The sequence below is a fragment of the Pituophis catenifer genome, unplaced genomic scaffold (genome assembly GCF_029215685.1).
Source record: "Pituophis catenifer annectens isolate HBS135680 unplaced genomic scaffold, rPitCat1.0.hap2 SCAF_7, whole genome shotgun sequence".
In the NCBI taxonomy this organism is placed as follows: domain Eukaryota; kingdom Metazoa; phylum Chordata; class Lepidosauria; order Squamata; family Colubridae; genus Pituophis; species Pituophis catenifer.
This window is the reverse complement of record NW_027256887.1, coordinates 74,523,297-74,547,026: the sequence shown is the minus strand read 5'-3', so window position 1 is coordinate 74,547,026 and position 23,730 is coordinate 74,523,297. Positions and strand designations below refer to the sequence as shown.

The following is a 23,730-nucleotide window of genomic DNA, read 5'->3' as shown; positions in this document are numbered from 1 at the left end:
TTCGAGGGTATAGAAATGGAATTTATTCATGATTTTTACTGTTTGCAAGACTGCTAAAGTATCGGATTATACATCAAGAAAACGTTTTTTTTCTAATAAGTAGGAAGAATGAATTTAGTTTAATTGGTTTTGAGAATTTATAAATGGGAGGTTGATGAATTGGAGCAAAGGGAGTTAAAGAACATGTGGGAGTTCTGAACTTTATAATTTGTTAGTTTATTTTAGCATATGTTTGTTAGATGCTATACCCTGTTTTTGCTCTGGGAAGTCAGGGTGGGGTGGGGAGGGTGGGATAAGGGATGGGGGGGGGAAAGTGGTGAATAGAGAAATGTTTTAGCAGAAGAAAGTATATTCTATGAGTAGAATACAGGAGTTGCTCAGAAACTAAAGGAGGAAAATATTTCACAGCAAAGAAGTTAGAAAGGAGAGAGGAGGAGGGGGTAGGAAGAGGAGAGGGAGGGTGAGGAATGGAAGAAAGGAGAGGAGGAAGGGAAGGGAAGGGAAGGGGACAGGAGTAGGAGTGAAGGCGAGAAGGAGGAAAAGAAGAGAGAAGTGGGGGAAAGGGAAAGGAAATAGGATGAGGTGGGAGAGGAGGCAGGAGAAAGTAGGAGAGAAGAGGGAGGGAAGGGAAAGAAAGGAGGAGAAGAAGAAGGTTTGTTGTGGAATGAGGGAAGAAAGAGAAGAAGAGCAACTCCGAATGTAATTAGAATGTCTTATTTTAATGCTTTCTTTAAGGGAAATATGTATATGTAGGATTTCTTATGTATAAGAAAATGTACAATTTCTATTATGTGGGGAAGGGGAAAGGGTGGGGGGAGAAAATTGTTTGTATTTCTTATAAAACTTTTCAATAATAAAAAAAAAAGAATTCTATTCCTGCTTAGCCTATATACTGAGAAGATAAATAAAAATAAGTCACTTGCATAGCCAATATTTATAGACAATTTCCAGTCCAGTTACTGCATATGGCAAATGTAATGGATATTAATGGATGTGAAATATTATTATTTCAGAACTAATAAGATGGATTCCTTTTAAATAAATAAATAAATAAATAAATAAATGAATAAATGAATAAATAAATAAATAAATAAATAAATAAATAAATAAATAAATAAATAAATAAATAAATAATTTTATTTCTATACCGCCCTTCTCCCGAAGGACTCAGGGCGGTGTACAGCCAATTTAAAAACACAAGACACAACAATGATTAAAAATTAAAATAATTAAATAAATTTGGCCGGATTAAAACCCCAAAAATTTAAAATACCCCAATTAAAATTATTATGTTGATAGCCCGGCCTGGCGGAACAACAGGGTCTTCAATGCGCAACGAAACACCTGGAGGTCGGAGATCTTATGTATTTCCGGGGGCAGTTCATTCCACAGGGCTGGGGCTCCCACAGAGAAGGCCCTCCCCCTGGGTGTCGCCAGCCGACATAACTTGGCTGATGGCACCCTGAGGAGACCCTCTCTGTGGGAGCGGACTGGTCGGTGGGAGGCTATTGGTGGCAGAAGACGGTCTCGAAGGTACCCGGGTCCTATGCCATGGAGTGCTTTAAAGGTGGTAACAACACCTTGAATTGCACCCGGAAGACCACTAGGAGCCAGTGCAGCTCGTGCAGGAGGGGTGTCACGCGGGCACAACGGGTTGCGCCCATAACCACCTGCGCGGCCACATTCTGGACCAGTTGGAGCCTCCGAGTGCTCTTCAAAGGGAGCCCCATGTAGAGAGCATTACAATAGTCCAGCCGGGAGGTGACAAGGGCATGAGTGACCATGCGCAAGGCGTCCCGGTCCAGAAAAGGCTGCAACTGGTGGATCAGGCGAACCTGATAAAAGGCCCCCCTGGCCACGGCCGTTATGTGTTCTTCTAAAGACAGCCGTGCGTCCAGGAGGACACCCAGATTGCGAGCCCTCCTGTGGGGGGGCAAAGATTCACCCCCAATAGTCAGCGATGGCACCTGCTGACTATATCGGGACGCCGGCAGCCACAGCCACTCGGTCTTGGACGGGTTGAGTCTGAGCCTGTTCCTCCCCATCCAGCTATTATCCAACTATTGGGTTTTTTTTCTTTTACTGATTACATGTCAGATCCTGTAATTGAACAAACTAAGGCTGAATTGTATGCTTTAGCTTCTTAAATAACTTATGCAAGTTTTTTTAATTAAGTTCAGTGAAACACAAATTTTGATCAAGAATTTAGAATAAATATAGTGCTGTATTAACAGATTTTTCAGCATACCCTAAAAGTCTAATAAATCCAATTGTTAGACGTGACCTGGGACAGACAGGCTTCTGTTAAATCAGAATTCACACAAAACTTGGCAGTTATCTAATAAGAAAACTGAAGAAGGCCAGTTGACATATTAAGTTAATATGACTCTCCCACCCCAAGTTAAATAACAAGGAAAAAGTTTGCTTGGAAAAAAAAGTATTCAAATCTTCCCAGAAGCAGCAGTTAGCTATGAGGAAGAATGTAAACACACAGTAAGACCTGGGAGGAATCCAAGCCTCACAGATGTAAGTAATTTAGAGCAGGTCAAAACTTTGATTTTATATTGTGCTCAGTTCATTTTAGAGCTATTTTTAGTTTGAGCTTCAATCTACATTCTGCACAGGTCTACTTTTATTTGAACTTGCTTTGTGGGGAATTTTTGCTGGTGTGGATTTATAATTTTACATTTTTGGTGCCAATTTGTGTCATGAACAATTGTAAGCTTGTAATGTGCCTCAGAAAAACTTAGGATTCTTCAGAATTACCAAATACCGATGATGCCCTGGTACATTTTTACTTTTTCAAATAATAGAAATAGACATTTTCCATCTGTGACCTTGCTCCTAGAGGGAGGGAGGAAGGGTGGGAGGGAGGAAAGAATTTAGCAAACACAAGTTGAAGTCAATAATAATAAATGAAAATCAATTTATTTTGTTGGAACTTGAAATTCTTCAAGATTTTAAAGAGATCTTATATTATGCAAACCTTATAATCAAAGTTATATTAAAAGCTACTTGTAACCCCGCTGTGTACTATGTACCAGATAATATGATGGACTTACTTCTTGAGGTTGTATCTCCGATTGAACATGCTGTCTCTGAGATTCTGGAAACGCAAGGAAAAAAAAGCAACTTTAATTCAAGTACCTGCATAAGCAAGTGCTGTAATTGTGTGAAGAGAGTGAAGTTAATTAACACAATATATTATAATTTGTTAACCGTAATTTGATGAAGACACATTTGACCCACTTCACACAATGTATTAAGCCAAAATCAATACACTACAGATTAGGGCAAGATATGAAACTAGACTCAGACTTTGGACTGAATGATTTCAGACATAATTCTGTTTCCTACTTCAAGTTAGCAACATGTAATTTATCTCAGTACAAAGCACACACATTGTTACTGTTGCATGCATAGATTTAGGCAATCTTGGTCAAAATGCATGTTCAGTAAATCTAATAGAGCAAAAGATGACAAAACAACTTCTGCAGATTTGTACTTAGGCTTATTATATTTGTGCAGATTCCTACCAATGCTTTATGACTGCTCCTTAAAATCCTAAAAATGCATGAAGAGAGCACCATAAACATCTAATCATAGACAAACAATGCAATCATTATTAAATTCTCTATCCATAGGAATTGACAGAAATTTGCATAACTTTTCCTCCTTCAATTTCCTCCTATAAGTTTGAGATCAATCAGGACAGCGGCTGGCCTAAAATTATTCTGGACACTTTTGTGGCTTAAAACATTTAAAAGTGTGTTTTCCCAAGCCTAATCCCAACACCCTAAACCATAATGCAACACTTGAGTTTCATTTTCTTTGAATCTAAAATTAAAGCATTTTGCACAAACACTGTAACAGACCACACATCTGTGAAGCTTATATCCCTATCTTACAATAATTTAAAAAAAAAAAAACATTTTAAATGAAGTTTGAATTTATCTTTATTGAATGAAAAATGTTATTAGGCAGACAGGAGATAGTAATTTTTTTCAGATTAACAGTGACTTAATTAAATTACTGTCAAAACCAGTCAGTATTGAAAAGCTGTGCTAATCCAATTTAAGTAGAGATATCTTTAAGAACTGTTTTTTATTTAAACAATTTAGTAATGGTTTGCTGTATCTTTTATTTTGGAATAATATTCCAAAAATATTATGGTCACTGAAAAACAAGTGTAATTATGTAATAGAATTTACATTACTGTATTAATGAGACTACATTAAAAATTCAATTAGGAAGAAAAATAAATAGAATAAAATACAAGTGTACTATACTAGTGCTTAACAAGTAAATACTTATGATTAATCATATATTATTCAACTATTGTATAAAATGTAGTAAGAACATACTCAATTACATGACAAATCATATAAAATGAGCCTAAAAATTAAGAGATGACAAATTATCTTTTGTTTTAGTCAGTTTAATAATAGATGTTTTGTTTCACTATCTGCTTGTTAATGATAAAAGCTCTGAAACAAAATTTGGCAACTTTAAAAAATAAAAACTTTATACTTTTGTAATATCTGTAACAAAAGAATGAAATTTCAAAATTTGACTTATGGACTGCAAAATGTACTTAGAAGTGGAATTCAATGCAGATAATAAATTTCATCATAAAACCAGCACAACAGCAATACATGATCCACAATTTCAACAACTCCTGAATGACAGGAATAAAACCTCTCTGTGAAGTGGACACACTGGTATTTTCTTTTCAGGGTGACTAAGGTATCCTGTTAAAATGCAGGAGTGTCCAACCCTGGCAACTTTAAGACATGTGAACCTCAACTTCCAGAATTCCCCAGACAGCCACAAGTCTTAACGTTGCCAAGGTTGGACACCCATGCTCTAAAGTAAAGGCCTCACAGAATTTTGAAGAAGAAAGGTATTGTACTTAGTTGTGCATTATGTGATGGATAACTACCTTACCTTGAGAAAACCCTAATTGCATAGCGGATGTACAAATGTCCATTTTTGCAGAAAATAATCCCCAAAAATCAGTGTCACTTCTGAGTAGACTTGATTTATTCCCAACTGTTCTCTCAACTCTTCTGTATCTTATTCAAGCTGAGACTATAAAGGTTCCAATAGTATTAGATTTTTATTTGATGAAATGGTTTAACTCAATAGTCATAATCCAGCAAGTATTAGAGAGAGCACATTTGATATGGTACATTGGAAACAGGTCTTGAACTTCCTAAAGTTTTATATTTTCGATCAACATACTTTATTGCAATCCGCACTCTGTAATTTTGAAATATGTTTTCTACTTTATATTATTGTTGATATCATAAAGTGCGAGGCCTGTGCCAAAGTGGAGCTCCGGAGAGCTGGGGGCACCCCTCTGAAGCTCCATTTTGGGCTGCAAAGAGTCGGACGAGGCCTGGATACGCCAAAACGGAGCTTCGGAGGGGCGCACACAGCTGAGAGGCTGGAGAGACAGCTTGCTAGATCTTTGCAGGGTAAGTGACCTGGCGTGGCAGGTTGGGTGAGTGGGGAAAGCAACTGTGGGGAGCATGAGGTATTTCAGTGGATCAGGGAGGCCTTGGGGGGAGGGGAGTCTTAGGCAGGTGGCCTGTTCCATTACTAGCCCCCCCCCCCCCCGCCATGGCCTTCCCCATCCTGAAATACCTCATGTGCACTTAACAAACTGTGCTTTCAATTAACAAATGTGTGGGCGATCAAGGTACAAGATTTACTATGAATCCTCCGGTTACGAATGGAATGGGCAGGCTTCATTACATTCGTAACTTGAATACTACCTGTAATAAAATCATGCTATTATCATTATGGTTTGTTGCACAGTTGGCCAGATGTTTAGACTGTATTTGGCATTATTATCCACCTAGTGAGTCCTAAGTGATACCAGATCCTTGGGATAAACAGGCAAATGTTTGATGGTGTTAAATGTATCATTGAATGATTTATTACTCTTATTATGGGCCACATGACACACTAAATAGTTTATCTTATAAAATAAAAACTGAAAGAAATCATGAAAATATCCTGATCATTCATACTATCCTGCTGCATAGTATTTGGGAGACTTCCTATTAATCTAGAAAAATTAAAGCTCTGCGTGGGTTGAAAAGTACCGACAAACCAAAAAATATTTGCAAAAAATAATGGGAAGGAAAATAACATTTGAAAATTAACCTAAACTAAACTAGCAATAACTTCTGGGGTATCTGGAATCCTAGGTGTCTAAAATTTATCAAATATATTTCTAGCTTGTTTACAAGAGGTTTTGAAGATTTAAAAATCCTCAAAGCACCAATCTAGCCTGCAAATGGCCAAATCAGAAACATTTAACAATTAGCTAAGAAACTATGTTACCAACTTCAAAGCAATTAAACCAATTCCATCCTGAAATCTAATACAATTCAAACTAAATGAACACAGTATGGTTAATCTGAATTGCAAATGAATTATGTGCAAAGGACAGACCCCAACCGATATTTCTGTTTTTTTAACATAGATATATTTCTGCAGATGTTGTCCCTGATGTGGTTTCACAAAAGGTTATAGGCTAGAAATAAGTTATTGGTTTTTCAGTGGCATTTCCTTTGAGTCAAATGGGACTGATGATGACTTCACAAACACCATGTCTTGGGAATTTGTCTGTCTGTCTTCAGGGACATTTTTAATTTCCCAGTCTTGCTTACAAACCTTGATACAAGCCCATCTTAACCTGAAAGTCCAGACAAGGTCAATCATGTAATTTAAGATTTAAATGTACACATTACCTATTTCATTGACAGACTCTGGTTTTGGTAACAGTTTGGGTTTTTCAAGCATTTCTTCTTTCAATTCCTCTTTTTCTGGTTTGTTGCAAGGGGTAGGAATGTTTTCAAAATATCCAGAATCTATCAGCTTTGATAACAAATCCTTCAGATGCTTATCTAAAAGAAAAGGTGATCAATGTCGAATGATATTCCTGAAGTATTTTAAAACTCTGGTTAGCAGAAACCACGCATCTTAAAAAATAAATATTTCATGTTAGTGACATGTATTTTGCAGCTTATCTAAATCAGGGTTTCTCCAATAGCAGTATCCCCCATTACTGGAAACGCTCATACCCTATACAGACAAATGCTAAGCCAGGATTTCAAATCACGTTTTGTGAATAAGCCATAATGACCTAGTTTGCAATAATGGGTGGATTACTAAGCAAAATGCAAATAAGCCATATTATAGCTTGACAAAATGTGGGAATCGGTGTTAAGCCAAATGAGAACACAAATTAACAGAGAAGACCCTTATATATCCCATGAACATGTTCTCAAGAAAATATACCTTAAACATAAGGGTATCAAGCTCAAATTGCTTCATAAATTAAATGTCCTATCTACCACCCGCAATGTATAGATGCTAAAACTGATATAAACCACAGGTACTACTGATGATACTACAATACTACTTACTTACTTTACTTACTTACTTTATTTGATTTATATACCGCCCTACTCCCGAAGGACTCAGGGCGGTGAACAGCCAAACAGTAAAAATACATAGATACAAAATTTAAAAACAAAGTAAAATCAAATTAAACAATTTGGCCCAGACAGATTAAAACACCCCAATCATTTAAAAACCGATTAAAATTTGCATAATTAAAAAGAGGGAAAGGATTAGGCTAGGCCCGCCTGGTGGAATAAAAAGGTCTTAAGAGCGTGGCGGAAGGTGTACAGATCCGGAATCCTCCGTATCTCCGGAGGGAGCTTGTTCCAGATAGTAGGTGCTCCCACAGAGAAGGCTCTCCCCCTAGGGGCTGCCAGTCGACATTGTTTGGCCGACGGCACCCGGAGGAGCCCCTCTGCTACTGAATCCCACTATTCTAATATGGTCTTCTCTTTTATGTCTGATTAAAACCCTTGCCCTAGTGGTCAACAACATTTGTAAGTCTGGCAATGTTCTATTTCTGAGACAATGGAAAGACCAAGCAATGAATGGACTGAAATAAAAGTTGTTATCTCAGGTTTGCCTTTTACCTTAAATACCGTGTTTCCCCCGAAAATAAGACCCTGTCTTATATTTTTCTGAACCCCGAAATAAGCGCTTGGCCTTATTTTTGGGGAAGTCTTATTATTTTGGGGCGCGTGAAGCAAGATGGCGCTCCTCTTGCCATCTTACCTGATTTCCAGCTCTGTGTTTAAATATTTTCGGGGAGGGCTTATTTTCAGGGGGAGGCTTATTTTCGGGAAAACAGGGTAGTTACATCTCTAAAACCAGATCCTACTATAACAGAAGAGCCTCTTTTTATTAAGCTACTCACAGGTTGTCCCAACCACTACTTTTTCACTGCCTTCTAGCAGGTCCCAGAAACAGAGTGATGACTGCTCCATTTGGTCTTCAATGCTTAAAGTGAAAAGAAAGTTTTCAAAAAATTAGTTTGCAATTAAATTTTAACTAATAGGTTGGCTTACTATTTATTGCAAACTAGGGTTAGCTGACAACAGGCTTTTTACTTTACTAAGTTCGAACCAAGGAGGCAATTGATATATACTTCATTCCAGCTAAATACGTCAATCCAATTTCCTGTGCTGCCACCTCAGTAGGAATGGATATTAAAACAAGGTTCATTTTTTTCAGAATACTAAGAAATAATTCATTTTTGCCTGAAATCTAGTTTTGTATTTGATGGCAGTATGATAACGTCCATTTATATACTCCAATCCAAGAGAATTTAACTGAGCCTAAAATACTACATTTTAAGGAATATCTTCAAAATACATTTTAATAGGAAAATTATGTTCGTATTTCTGTAAAATTAGGCACATCAAACTGAATTTTTTGAATATGAATGTGAATGAATAATGTTATACATAGTTCTAGACTGAATAGGTTAAAATAACCTAACCTATCTAAAATAACCTATCTATGAGTAATAAAACAATGTATTGATAAGTCCCAAAGTAGTCATAATAGACCACATATTACTAAAATAAATTTGTTTCATTTGGTAATGTATGAAATTTCCTTGTCAAGGCAACTGAGTACATATGGCCACTCTCTGTAGTCTTTAAGGTATGTATTATGCCAGAATTATGGAGATTCTCCTCATACAGGTTTGAATGCTTAATTTAATCAAAACCCACTGCCCACTAAATCTACCTGTTGCTCAAGGTGATGCCTGTTATGCTCGAAGCATGGCAAGCTAAGAGCAAATAACCACTTTTCTTGCTTGATGTAGTTATGCCACACAAGAGAACTGAGACCAAAAATTCACAAAAGGATTATTTCATTTCTCTTTGACAAGGAAACAAACTATTTCAGGGACTACATCCTGAAGGGGCTCCCAAAACTGAATCCAGCAATATGACAACAATGGTTTAAAACCGTAATTTTCAATATGCTATTGCAAGATTGATTTGATTGAAAGGTAAAGTAAGAAAAGTTACCTAACAGTTTCATTTCTTCCTGAACATGTCAATTTTGCAAACTTAATGAGGTAGTCTAATTCTTTAGAAGGCAAGTATATTGCACCATTCAAGCCACTTCTGAAGTCTTTCTGCACATGCTCTTGAGTGAAATTCTGCAGCACATACTGGACCTGCAGTATTGTGCGGAGCTTTTTCTTCTCTGCTTCAAGTTTCAGTAAAGTTTCTCTTCGTTGCGCTTTCCGCTGTGCTTTTAGTAGCTGTATCAATGTGAGGAAGAGATTGGCGGTGGGTTCATAAATGGTCTAAACAATGGACAGACTGAAGCTCAGGAAAATCCCTTCAGTCAATGATTATTTTAATCACATTCATGAGGAACTTCCCAAGTCCCAAATTTCAAGCTTTTACAAACACTAATGCCTAAAATACAAGAAACTGAATTGTCAGAATAATATCCTATAATGTATCAAAACAATATGGGCCATATTCTGTAAGGTTCTTTTGATTGTTTGTAGATACAGGTAGTCCTAGACCCGTGATGGCACGTGTGCCAGAGGTGGCACGCACAGTCCACTCTGTGGGAACGCACACCGTTGCCAGCTGCATTTCTGGGTTCTGTCACGTGCATGCGCACCGGCCAGCTGCTCTCTTCCGAGCTTTGGTGCACGCATGCACACTGGGTGTGCATGCACACAACAGAGCCCAGAAGAGAGCAGTTGGCCGGCGCACATGCACGCCGGACCAGCTGGCCAGCGCACATGTGCACGATGGAACCCGGAAGAGCAGCTGGCTGCCGCATGCACTCCAGTTTCGGCACTCAGTGCCGAAAAGGTTAACATCACTGTCCTAGACTTATGACAATTGAGCCCAACATTTCTGTTGTTAAGTAAGACATTTGTTAAGGGAGTTTTGCCCCATTTTACAATCTTTCTTGTCCCAGTTGTAAAATGAATCACTGCAGTTGATAAGTTAGTAACACGGTTGTTAAGCGAATCTGGCTTCCCCATTGACTTTGCTTGTCAGGTCACAAAAGGTGATCACATGACCTTGAGACACAGTAATGGTCATAAATGTGAACCATTTGCCAAGCATCTGAATTTTGATCACATGAACATGGGGATGCTGCAAAATTTGTAACTGAAAAATGGTCATAAATCACATTTTCCAGAGCTGTTGTAACTTTGAACAGTCACTAAAGAAACTGTTGTAAGTCGAGGACTATCTGTACAATAAAACATCCTACATATCATGACTGGTCAGAAGCAGCTTCTCTGCCATGGAAGAGGCATAAGTCAAGTCTGTAATTATCTTAGTAATCGGGGAAATCTATCCAATTACTCACACATTTTCTAATGAGTGAACTTAATTACCTAATAGCACAATTATATGCTCTACTCACCTCTTGACTTAGTCCAGAAAATGTCTTCTGAAGTTCTTTAGCAAAATCCAAGTTATGTATAACTTCTTCATATTTTTCAACAGCTTCCTGCAATTAGTCAGTTTTTATTCATTTAAAAATGCATCTAGGTTTAATGAGATAGGTCTTGAAGCACCTCAAATAAAATAAATGTATGGCATATTTGGGTGGATTTAAACACTAACTTGATTTTACTATGCAAAGTGCACATGTTAAAACAAAATGTTTTCTGCCCGTCTTACACTCAAAATGAAACACAAGTGAAAAATCAGCCAATCTTATTTGGTCAGGATTTATTTGCTTATACAGCATTCTGGCTAATTTTAAACAAGCATTCTATTTTTCATATTGATCAGAATAAATACTCTTCACATTTTGATTTGGGCAATTTAGATTTTAAAACATGATTTTTTTTCATCAATAAGGTTTCCACATCATATTAAAGTGTTGAAACCCCCCCTGCTCCCCCAGCAGTTATGACATTTTTAACTTGAAAAACAACTTTGGTTTACTTTTGTAAAAATAAACTTAAACAAGCAACAATCATTGAGTCTAAGGGCTTAATGCTGAAGCAACATTTTAAGAATTATACTTGTGACTATTTAAATAAAAGATTGTTGAAAGATATTCACATAAACAGACATTGTTGTAAACACAGCATTAAGAATATACACCACATATAAAATTTATAAATAACTTTATAATAAAATTTTTGTTAAAAGTAAAGCCAAAAAGTATTAAAAAGTTCTAAAGTATTACAAATTAACTACCACCTTTTCAATGGATTATAATGCAGTTTAAAATAATTATTTCTATTTGTAGGAGCTGTGATCCCAATACAATAGAATGCTCCCAGGTTATAAAAATCTGCATTATGGTACTATTCGAAAGATCATGACAATTGATTTTGCTAACACATTACAGATTAACCAAATTTGTTCAAGTACCTTAAATTGTGAAATCTCTTGAAACACCCAGAAAAATATTATTTGGCTATATTGCAAGATACTCAGATAATGCTGCAGGAAATAAGAAAAGGCTGTAAAGAGCAGATGAGACAGGTCCATTCTACTGACAATGTCCACAGCTCTTGTGTCTAAGTGGTATAAGCTATGGTTTGCACAAACATGCTAAATTGAAATGTTGTTGGCTAGTTTGTTGATTAGCATGCTGTTTGAACCCAGTACCACTACCTTGATCTTTTTATCAACTAGATTAATAAAACAGGCCAAAGTTAAGTAAATTATAGGTTATCAATGGGGTGGGCAACTTGAATGATGCAGTTTCACTGAAAGAAGCATGTTTCATTTCCCAGAAGCCTTGTATTCCATTAGTGTCAATCTTCATTCCATTTTATTTGTTAAAGCCTATAATATTTTCTGTTAAATCTTAGTCAGAACAAAAAAATAAAAAAACCAAGAGGTTTCGAAAGTTAAACAGGAATTTAGCCTAGCTAGCTAGATTTGACATTCCCAAGTACCATTTAACTGATCATGAAAAGAGTAGATGTAAAAAAATGTTTCTAAAACGGTAAAAATGAGGTATAAAACCAGAAATCTTACCAACTGATCTTGATTGAGGACCTCCCCCCTTTTCAGCCGATCCCTGTAGTCTTCTAATTTGAGCTGCAAACACAAGTATGAACAAGTTTTTTCTTCAGATACAGGCCAAGCTTGAACCACACAAGCACCATCATTAATTGCAACCTTCATTGCTACCATATACTATATCATGCTATTGCAAGGTTAACTTTCAATCTGACATCTCTGGAAAATATACCAGATATTTAAGTACACTGCATATTTAGGCATCAGTGAAACAATAAATCAAAAAGTACCCTTTATAATTCATTGCTGCAGTCCAGGCTCTATATAGGCAATTGCAAACAGAGCTAATATGACCTAGCATTTCTTTAAACACAGAAAGTGTTTTAGGACTGTTGATGAATAGAAATGTTAGAACATCAAAAGCACCATTGTGATTTAGAGATAATATATATTTATAGTTAACAACTATAGCTTTTTAACATATTTAAATTCAAATCTCTGGCAGCTGTATTGTAAAGCAATCTTTCAGCAGAAAGAAAGGGATCAATGAAGCATGAAGTTATTTCCAGTCAGGCAGGCTTCATTATACTGACAGCACAAAAATTACACAGCAATTCTATGTAACTTAACTTATACTTTTTATTACAAGGGGCTGTTGTATAATAAAGGACACAGTAAAGAAATGAATATGTATGTCATATCTACTTAAAAGCCATTCCTCTGTAATCACAAGGCTATCTTAAAATTAAATGTAAAGTCCATCTTAAAATTTCTTTTAAAAGCTGCAAATATCTAAAGTACCCGTACACTTATTCTGGACCAATGGATAGAGCAAATTATTTTTTTATAAGCAGTAAGTCTACATTATTTCCCCCAGCACCTTGCTTTCCAAATCTATAAAGGGAGGAAAGTCATAAGCAAAGGCAGCTTATACAGTAAACACAATTATGGTACTACAGTATTATTTCTTGAACTCTGTTTAGAAAATATACCTACCTTCTTTTTCTCAATATTCCTAATTTTGTGTTTCAAGCAGATAAGTCCATTATCAATGTAAGTCTCGTATGCCTGAGAAGCTGTGGTTGCAGAATTCAAAGCTGCCTGCAGGGGGCTCATGGGAGGCTGGTTATCCCCTCGAGGACCTTGGGTCACCTGCTGCTTATCTGGCTTCATGCTCTTCTCTTCCCCTTCCTCAGAGTGGCATGAAGGTGAAGGGCGGCGGAGGGGGGACTGTGAAAGTTGCACCATTGAAACGGCTAGGGCTGCAAAGAAACTGGCACTGATTAGCTGTTCTCTCCCTCACAGCGTCTTTAAAGCAAGCGGCATCAATATGCGAGTGCAATCCAGGGAGATCTGCTGTGTGCCTTCAGCAGAAAATGCCTTATACACTGCAATGCAAAAAGATGCTTCCAGAACCACAGAACTTTCAAGGAACAAACTATTTTCTCCTTTAAATGTGGAATGCGGGCATCACTTTAGAAATTCTCAAGGATATTCGCTACAGTATTCCAGCCTTAAGGAATTGCAGACTTTATAGCTCCTTAATCAGAGTCCTAGAAGTACCAACATTCTTCACGCTTTAATTTCTCCCGATTTGCTGTTATTGCCCTAGTACAGTGCTAACAGCCATATCCACTAAGGACCATCCACAATTCACACCAAGCCAAAAACACAATACCGTTCAATCTATAGAATTCAATTCCAAATGCTTCTTTCTTTAAAATCCCAAAGCGATATTTAAAGAAGCTTGTAGGCTCTTGTCAAATGCACTAAAAAACACAGGCTCTGGAATGAAATGTTAGCAGCAACCTATAGGGAGACAGAGAGGGCAGAGAAAGCAGCCAAACCTCTGCCCTTCCTGTCTTCTGATGACCAAGGGAGCATAGAATAATTACTACTGACAGTTCGCACATAAGGTAGAACAAGGCTACACTGCACCAGCATCCCTCGAAATAAAAATACAAACTTCCAAAGGGATAGAAGCCCTGCCATGCAGAAGAAAACAGATCTTGGGAGTACCTTTGTATGCATGTGTGTGCTTGTGTGCATGCTTCTGGGCATATACAGTGTAAGTGTGTGCGTGCTTTTGAAGACTAAAGTCCCATTTTACAAATATTGTACCAACATCCAGTGGAATGATGAAAAGAGTAGTAAAAGGTAAACCAATGTCACTGTCAAACTATTTACTAAGTCTGCACTACTATTAATCTTCTCATTGTTCCTACCACCCATCTCCTCCCACTTATGACTGTATGACCGTAACCTTGTTGCTTGTATCCTTACGATTTATATTGACTTGTTTCCCAATATGATTTGATTGCTTATTTGTACTCTTACGACTATCATTAAGTGTCGTACCTTACGATTCTTGACGAATGTATCTTTTCTTTTATGTACACTGAGAGCAGATGCACCAAAGACAAATTCCTTGTGTTTCCAATCACACTTGGCCAATAAAGAATTCTATTCTATTCAATCAGTATTTTTTTCCTCTTTCCAAAGAGAAACAAGCAGTCCCTTACTCTAAAGATAATTAGAAGGACTGCAGCTCCACCACCTCACCCAAAGTCTACTAGGGACTCACTTCCTAGCTATCCTCTCCAAAGGAGCATCAGCATCAGTCTTAATTCCCACCCAGGAAAAAAAAACGGTGGAGACACCAATTCGCAGCCCACCTCTCTGTCTTTTTTTTTTTTTTTGAAAGCAGGTAAGGGAAAAAAAAGAAAAAAAGAAGAAGAAGCCAGGAAAGTTCCATCCCTGCCAGAACTGGGGGGGGGAGGGAAAGAGGGACCCCCTTCAGTGCCCGCAGCCAAGCTTGGTGAGGGACTAATGACGAGGCAGCGCTGGGTCATCCTCCGCTCAAAGCCGTCCATGTTGTCGGCGGACCGGAGCTCCCGAGACATCCCTTCGTCGAATTGGGACCGTGACAGGGCTCGTCTCCTCTTCCCTCGACATCCTTCGGTCAAGCCAAGAACACGCGCCACCCTCAAGGCTCCGCGATCCGTCGGCATCACAGCCCCGTTCGGTCCCTCACACCCGTCCCGCCTCTACCCTACCCCTCCCCTCTCCACGGCCATCAACTCACCTCAGCAGCCAAAGCAGCTCAAGCCCACCCGCCCGCTCGCATCCCCGCTTATAAACCCTACGCCCCCGGAGCTGCGAAAGAGGCGGGGCCTCCGCGGAAGGTCAGCCGACGCCTGTCCAATCACCAACCGGCTTCGGCCGCCCTGTCCCACCCCAGCAACCGCATGGCCTTCGTCTCCGGCATTCGGGGCCTCGCCACGTGACTGGATGGACCGTTAACCGCGGGGGGGGAGGGGAGGGGAGGGGAGGGAAAGGTGGGGATGGGGGAGCGAGCGAAGGAATGCCGGGTTCTAATCGCGCTGAGGGAAATTCGGCGCTGCGGCTCGTCATGGGTCCCTGTAGGGTTTTTTTGATCGAAGAAAGGGAGGTTTTGCAAAGCGAGAGACAGGACCCGCTTCCCACCGAGTTAGGTTAGGGGGGAAAAAAGCATCCTTTGGCTGGGTCGGCGCAACCCGGCAGAACGAGCGGCTTGTAAAATAAGAGCGGCGTGTGTCAGAAGCGATGAGCCAGCAGACCGTAGTTTTAGCTTCGGGTGTGTTAATAACCCGTGGAAGCCGGCAAAAAACGCATATTCACCTCGCTTTCTCATTGAAGGAAAAGAAGCCACATTCAGGAGTGCACCGAAACACACACAAAAAAGCAATTTTTGAGGGGAGGGAACTGAATTGGGCTTGCGCAAAAGAAGCCCTTGCATCCCTGTCTTCCCTTACTCCTTCAAAGTTATATTACGTGCAATTTTAGTTACAAACCTAGAATTGTTTTTCCATCAGAATAAATAAGCAATATTTCCCCTCACTCGGGGCCACTTTCTCTACACCCCCCCCTCCCGTTTCAGCGTAATTGTGTGATGATCCTAACCCTATAAGGTTATAGCCAGATATAAGCACCCCTAAATTTAAAGGGATTTTTTTTTTTACTTATAAAGCATTCCAGTTGCCTTTTAAAGTTGCTTGGTTTAAGACTGGCAGTTGATTCTAAGTACTTTCTATACTTGTCTAGGTTTTTCGGCCATAATCCATAACTGAATATTTTATAGAAAAGCAGATGACCAACGATTAGGGGTTCTCAGGCTATAGAGTTTGACCCTCATTGGTATCTAAGTAAGTTTTTTTTTTTAAAAGACATTCCTTTACACTAGGGCTTCCCAATCTTTTCTATACCCTATATTAGAACGCTACTAATATATTCTTGCACCCCTTAAAAATAAATATATGCATATAATTATACAGTATAATAAGTAAGTTTTCGCACCCCCTGGAATATCATCTCGCACCCCTGGCTGGGAACTCCGGCTTAATATCATTATATTTGGTTTTGTACAATTGTTGCTTATTTTTTTTTCCACAAAGGAAACTTGAAAGGCAAATTTTGTGGTCAGAGAACATGCTCTTAAAGAATTATAACATGTTCTTGCCAAGGAACAACCTGGCAAATATGCTCTTATATTCATACAGCATTTGTATAAATATAAAAGCAATGTAAATAGCCACTACAAAGAATATTTGAAAATAAAAGGATTAAGTCTTCAATATATATACTCCATGGGCATTCTCCCCAAATACTATTTTCCAGACTTCATGGATCCATTTTTTTTGTATTTTATAATTTACAAATTAATTAAAAATTAAATATTAGTTTGAAATTTTTAACAACTACCAGGCCACAATCATTTCAGAGGTTGAGTTGAATTACATCAGAGTAATGTAACCAGAAATTAAAAAGCATTTAAATGTGACAACTTTGTCTCATTTCAATGTTTTTAGGGAATTTAGTTTATATTTTAATTCCTAGCCCAGGTGAACATTCCAATTGTTGTAGAAAACTATGATTCTAATTCTTGAAAAAGCCTGTGGTACTTCAGTTTGTACACAACAGTCCATCCCCAGAAACGAATAACTTACCAAAGAGCCATGAAATAATGACCCAGATGAGAGATTCCAGCTTTTCAGCAAAATATAAAAGTAGAAAGCCAGGTAGAATTGCTTCTAACTAGCTTCTACCTATCTGCCCAGCCTACATGGTTTTTACTTGTTTGGAAGCAAATAGGAAAAGAATGGAGGAACCAGCTGAGAGGAGGAGTTAATAAAAGAATAGGGGAGGAAGGGTGGGGCTTTCATGATTAGGTCTCTACTGAAAAGAAGCCCATTGTGGTTACTAATCTGCATCTACTTATTCAAAAAAAAAAAAACACTAAGATTTTTTTAAAAGCTGAAGCTGATCAGAGACTTTGCTGAATATTTGTTGTGATGATCTGAAATCTTGGCTGGCTAATTGCTGCTTTTTCATTGTACCAAATCTTTGTAAGGAGTATTGGACAGTCTAGGTTCTATCTGGTTTAGTAAAATGCAGTTGTTTGTAGTTTGGTTCAGTGTAATATGTGAATGAAATTGTGGTTTGCAAACCGGTTTCTGGTTCAGTTAAAACCAGGAAGTAACAATGTCCGGGTGGGTGGGCAGAGCTTCAAGCTGCTGCTGCTACCGGTTCACCAAACCACACACTGCTGCCGCTATCAGTTCGCCCGAACCGGTGCAAACCGGTAGCATTTCATCCCTGTCTCTGGTTTAATTCTCAACACTGCAGATTTGTTTTTGGTACCAGAACAGAACTTGCAATCCTTTTGTAACACAGTTCTATAATCATTTTTCTGTAGACCAGTGTTTCTCAAAGTATGGTCCAAGGACCCCTGGGAGATCCCCAAAAACCCTTTCAGATATATGAAATCAAAATTATTTGCCAGCCTATATTGAAAAATATTATAATAAAATTCCACTAAACAGTTGTTAGAATTGATAGTGGTACTGAAAGTGCCAATTTAAATTTTTTATACAGGAAATACAGGAAATATTGATAAACATCCCAACAATCAAATCTCCTTTGGTGTCCATAACTTTTAACAGTGGGAAAGTGTCCTGAGAGAAAAACGTTTTAAGAAACACAATTCTAAACTGTTTTAATTAAAACTATTATCTACTTTTTAAGCAGCTAATCTTTCTGTAATCTGAACTCAGGAGGGTTATTTTTTGGGGGCGGGGGGAGAATATAGCATGGAAAGATAGTCCTCAAGTGAATATTTGAAACACCCTTAGTTATCTTAGTTATTTTGCTCTACTGCAGGAGTGTCAAACTCATGTCATCACGGTGACATTACGTGACGTATCGGGACATTTTTCCCCTTCGCTAAACTGGACGTGGGCATGGTCAACACGTGACACATCCAGCCTGCAAGCCAGGAGTGACAGCCCTGCTCTAGTGGAAAATCTGTTTGCATTTGAAGAGTTAACAGCCTGAGGGTCCCAGGGGACTGGAGAAATTCTGTGATGGCTTCCTTATTGTGGTTAATTGTATGCCCTTGTTATGTTTTAAATTGTTTGTTTTTATGTATTTATTGCTTTTTAATTAAGTGTTGTGCACCACCCAGAGTCACTTTAATGTGAGAATTGTTAACTATAAAAATATAATAAATAAAAATAAATATACAGAAAATGCAACATTCAACAGCATGCTTATATATTGGTAGTAGGTATTATTGGAATCAGAATCAAATTGAAGTTTGTTCTGATTAGTTGCTTTAATAACTAGTGTACTAGATAACTTACAATACAGTAAACAACAAGCAAATGGTTTATTTAGGTAACTCAATTTGTAGGATGTTTTTTTCTTTCTATTTTAAATTAGAATCTATTTGCCATTTTGCTCTAAAGAAATATCCATTTTGATATTTGCATCTATGAGTCCATAGAATATTTATCAGATTCATAAATGTTCTTATTTACATTTCTAATTATTTGAAATATATCAAAAGGAGATTATTTCTGCCTTTCATTTTTTCTAGAGCAGTATATATGAGGCTTCAAATCTATAAGATGTAACAACAATTACACTATTGGAGAAAAGATGATCTATTCATTGAGAAAACAAATTACTCCTTTACAAAAGAATAAATGAAGTTTGAAAGCATCTGTTTGAAAAGAATTATTTGCAATCATAATATGAATTATTTGCAAGTGCCTCTGCTGCAGTACATAAAAGAGATTACAATTGCAATGTTAACCTAAAATAGGGTTAGCTAATTTGTGTCTCACAAATTAAGAACCAAGGTAATTGATTAAACTCTAGTTAAATTAGTCATGGTTGTAGGGATGCAGCCTTTCCTTCTTTGCTAAAGAACTAAGATTAAAAAAATATTTATTCATTAATTCAAATATCCCAGGTTTTGGATTATACGTGACATTTGAACCCAAGCTAACTAAAGAGGTTGGATATTCATAACATGCTATGCTAAAATTTTTGGTAAACAGTTAGCCTGCTGTATGAACACAAGCTATAATTTCCTGTGTAAGTGAGTTTGTACCTTACAAGTTTCTTGGCCATTTGTTTTTAAGAGCCTATTTAATTTAACTGATAATATTGATATTTTATTTTAGTAAGTTTGTATGCTTTAACTTTTATTAATTTTGTTCAAAAATGAAGGAGAGAGGAATAATTAGATAAATAGGATATTTAATACCAATATATCAAATATCTATTTAGATATTTTATAATATCCAGATTTGCTTTTGCCACAATACTATGCACTATTGGAGGAGAGGCAAATTGGACTGTGGCAGTGATGGGATTAAAATTTTTTTACTACGGGTTCTGTGGACGTGGCGTGGCTTGGTAGGTGTGGCAGGGGAAGAATACTGTAAAATCTCCATTCCCACCCCACTCCAGCGGAAGATTGCTGCAAAATCCCCATTCCCTCCCTACTCCAGGGAAAGATTTCTGCAAAATCCCCATTTCCTCCTGATCATCTGAAACTCAGGAGGCAGAGAATAGATGGGGGCGGGGCCAGTCAGAGGTGGTATTTACCGGTTCTCCGAACTACTCAAAATTTCCTCTACTGGTTCTCCAGAACTGCTCAGAACTTGCTGAATACCACCTCTGGACTGTGGACTTTAATCACATTCCAAAACATTGTGATTTCCCTCACATTTAATAAAATTATCCCTTGTTACATCTAAAAAAATATCTGGCTAGAAGCTGTAATTAGTTTTTATTATACAATCTTAGTATGGCTACTATATAAGTTAACTGTTTTTAACATTAATGGGAAAACCACACTAAAGCTATAATCCTGAATTATGGTTCTTGAAACTAAACTCTGTTAAACTCAATCATGGTTGTTTTTTTGTTTTGAGTTAGCATGAATAGATTGTGTGTGAATATTCATAACTAGGCAGCCATTTAGTTAAGAGTTATGAGTTTGAATACAATTATTAATTGAACAAAAATGATTATAAATTTGTTTTCCGCATCAGGTATTAATAAAGTCATAACAAAACTTAAGGCCAACAATAGAGACAATTATGCTAATTTGTCTGTTGACCGTCTTTCGAAATATCTTACAAATTGCTAATCTATATGGATAGTCACATTTGTTACTGGGATTACAATTAATTTGAACCATTGCCCTCGGCATAATTGTCAGAATTCTATACTTTTGTGAGGTGGTAAAAAATGTTTTTTTTCCTCTTATTGTTGCAATTTCTTTAATTATCTATTATTTTGAAAGAAATTGCAAACCATAGGCAACAAGATTTTATTAAGCACTTCACGAAAGTAGAAAATTGTCTTTGCTTAAAAACTTGTTTTATCCACATAAAGATGCAATGTGGTAAGTTTACCATCATATTTAATTCTGCCAAAAAATGAAAAAGTATAGACATTTTGCTTTTTGTTTATTTAAATAATGGTACCAAGTGCAATAACATGTTCGCCTATTTGTAGCTTACCTTGTGTTTTGTTCAACTTTAAAGTCTTAAACTTTTAATTTCTGTATTCAAATGCTGGGTGGGAAGCAATGGTGGGTTTCAATTTTTTTTACTACTGGTTCTGTGGGTGTGGCTTGGTGGGCATGACATGACTTGGTGGGCGTGGCAGGGGAAGGATCAGTGGTGGGATTCAGCCAGTTCGCACCACTTCAGGAGAACTGGTTGTTAACTTTCTGAGCAGTTTGGTGAAGTGGTTGTTGGAAGAAATCATTAGGGCAGCGAACTGGTTGTTAAATTATTTGAACCCCATCACTGGGAAGGTTACTGCAAAATCCCCATTTCCTCCTGATCAGCTGGGACTCAGGAGGCAGAGAATAGATGGGGGCGGGGCCAATCAGAGGTGGTATTTACCAGTTCTCCAAATTACTCAAAATTTCCGCTACCGGTTCTCCAGAACTGGTCCAGGGGTGGCTTCTACTTACCTTTACTATCGGTTCACAATGGGGCTGCATGTGCGCGCTTCTGCGCATGCGCAGAAGCTTCCTGATGACATCAGGATTGGTGGGTGGGAGCCTCCCACCGGTTTTACTACCAGTTCTATAGAATCCGAACCGGGGGCAACCCACCGCTGAACTAGTCAGAACCTATTGAAACCCACCTCTGGTGGAAAATAAGAAAGCTACCATCCACTAGCTCTGCAGAGTAGACTAAATTAGGCATAGCCAGTCTAAAGTTTTAAGACCAACACTAAAACACCTCATCTTTTTGTTTAAAATTACAGTATCTTGAAAAAAAACCTGCCATGAATTCAGAGATTATAGTCAGCGTTTTGACTGAAGTTGGCATGATAGTTTATTAAAGACTGAAACCTTCACATTTCCACTTTTTAAAAAAGGCTACTTTTTAATCTTCATTCATTTTAACTATTCTGTGACATCCAGCAATGAATGCTATGTATTGTTTTATGAATTACCGTAGTTGTCGGAGAACAGAATTATCAGTCTCATGTACCTTTGCCAAATAGTAAAAAAAGTTGTTCTACATGCCTTACATTTATAGGAGTTATTTTCCTATTTTGCTGTATAATGGAGGCCTGCCAAAAGAGAATGCTGCTGCATTTGCAAAACTGTCCAGCACTTACTCAGAACAAGCGTGACAGAGGCCTACATTGTCAGGGGTACAAAGAACAGCTTGAACATCATTATATTGTTTTTCCAGGAGGAATTAGAAAATACAACTGTGAGTTTCCCTTTGTTAATCTTCTCGGTCTTTGCCTTACAAAAGTTCTAGTTGCCATTCAGTTCTGGGTCAGCATCTCGAACTAGTCCTACAAAGCTTAATCCTAACTTGTAAAGTAACAATATAAAGATCTTTCCAATGGCATTTATGTATATGCTCAGTATTATTTAGCAGTAAAATTCTTTTTTTTTAGTCGTTATCCTTCAATGTAAATAATAAAAAGCGGAGTGAATTTGAGGGGTATCTGAATATAAGCTAACTAGGATGAAATTGCAAAACAAGGAAATACACTCCTACACTGCATCAACTGAAGTATAGAATGTAGGATATGGACAAACTGTAACATGTTCAGAGGAAAGCAATCAATCACAAAAAACCTGGAAGGAAAAAAATTATGAGGAATTTCCAAACTAAATGCTACTCAGTAATGGAACAGACTGCCTGAGGAGGCAAGGGACTTCTTCATTATACATATTTAAGAAATGGTTGGGTATCCATGTGTCAGGAGTAATTAAGTAGAAAACTCCTGCCTGGGCAGTATGTTAATCAAGATGTTCTCCAAGGTCCTTTCCAATCCTTATCTTTGAAAACCAAGTAAATTATACTTCCGCTTAGTCTTAGTGCAATAAGTATATTCAGCAATTATGATTTCTTCAATGAACCGTAGTTAAGGAAGCCCTGTTTATTATCCAGTAAAATATCTTTTTGGGGAGTAAAAAATAATTACATTTCTATGTCACCTTTGTTTTAGGAGGTTAAGTAGGTGCAAGATAATTTATTTCTCACTCTCCCCCAACCATCTTGAAAATACTTATTCTCACTTTTTCTTAATTTTAGAGATGTGTAAAATTCCTCTTCACACTCTCCCATTCCTGCTTTTGTTACAGAAGAATGAATTTCAAAGAATAGGGTGCCCTACAGCTTTGGAACTCATGTCCACCTAGCCCATCCTTTCCTAAAATGGTACATTCTGGATATGTTGGATTTCAGCTCTTAACCATGGTTCTATTTGCTGCTCTGGTTGACCATAATGACAGCTGAAATCTAACCTTTCTGGACTACATCCAGTTGTCAAATTTGGCTCTTCCAGTGCTTTTTTCCTAGTCTCTGTTGAAATACACATTTATTGGCAGAGTATTTAAGATTTAGGAGTTTAATAGCTTTTAGTTGCTAATTTTTTTAACTTGCCGTCGTTTTTACTGTATTACTATTTAGAAGTTTTTACTGGATACATTTCTTTTAACATGGATTCCATGAGTTCCAAAAACAGATGGAGCTATCTTGAGAACATT

At 37.6% G+C, this 23,730-nt stretch overlaps 1 protein-coding gene across 1 annotated transcript in view; it reads right to left on the bottom strand.

Annotated features, from left to right (window-relative positions):
- The window catches only part of CAPRIN2 (caprin family member 2), a 36,572-nt gene extending 22,962 nt beyond the window's left edge, over window positions 1-13,610 (bottom strand). The window contains exons 1-7 of the mRNA XM_070946607.1: window positions 13,359-13,610; window positions 12,378-12,440; window positions 10,798-10,884; window positions 9,420-9,658; window positions 8,294-8,376; window positions 6,765-6,920; window positions 3,063-3,106 (exon numbers count right to left, since the gene is read on the bottom strand). Coding sequence (XP_070802708.1) covers window positions 3,063-3,106; window positions 6,765-6,920; window positions 8,294-8,376; window positions 9,420-9,658; window positions 10,798-10,884; window positions 12,378-12,440; window positions 13,359-13,610 — 924 coding nt within the window. The remainder of the gene's footprint in view (window positions 1-3,062; window positions 3,107-6,764; window positions 6,921-8,293; window positions 8,377-9,419; window positions 9,659-10,797; window positions 10,885-12,377; window positions 12,441-13,358) is intronic.
- Window positions 13,611-23,730: the final 10,120 nt, after the last annotated feature.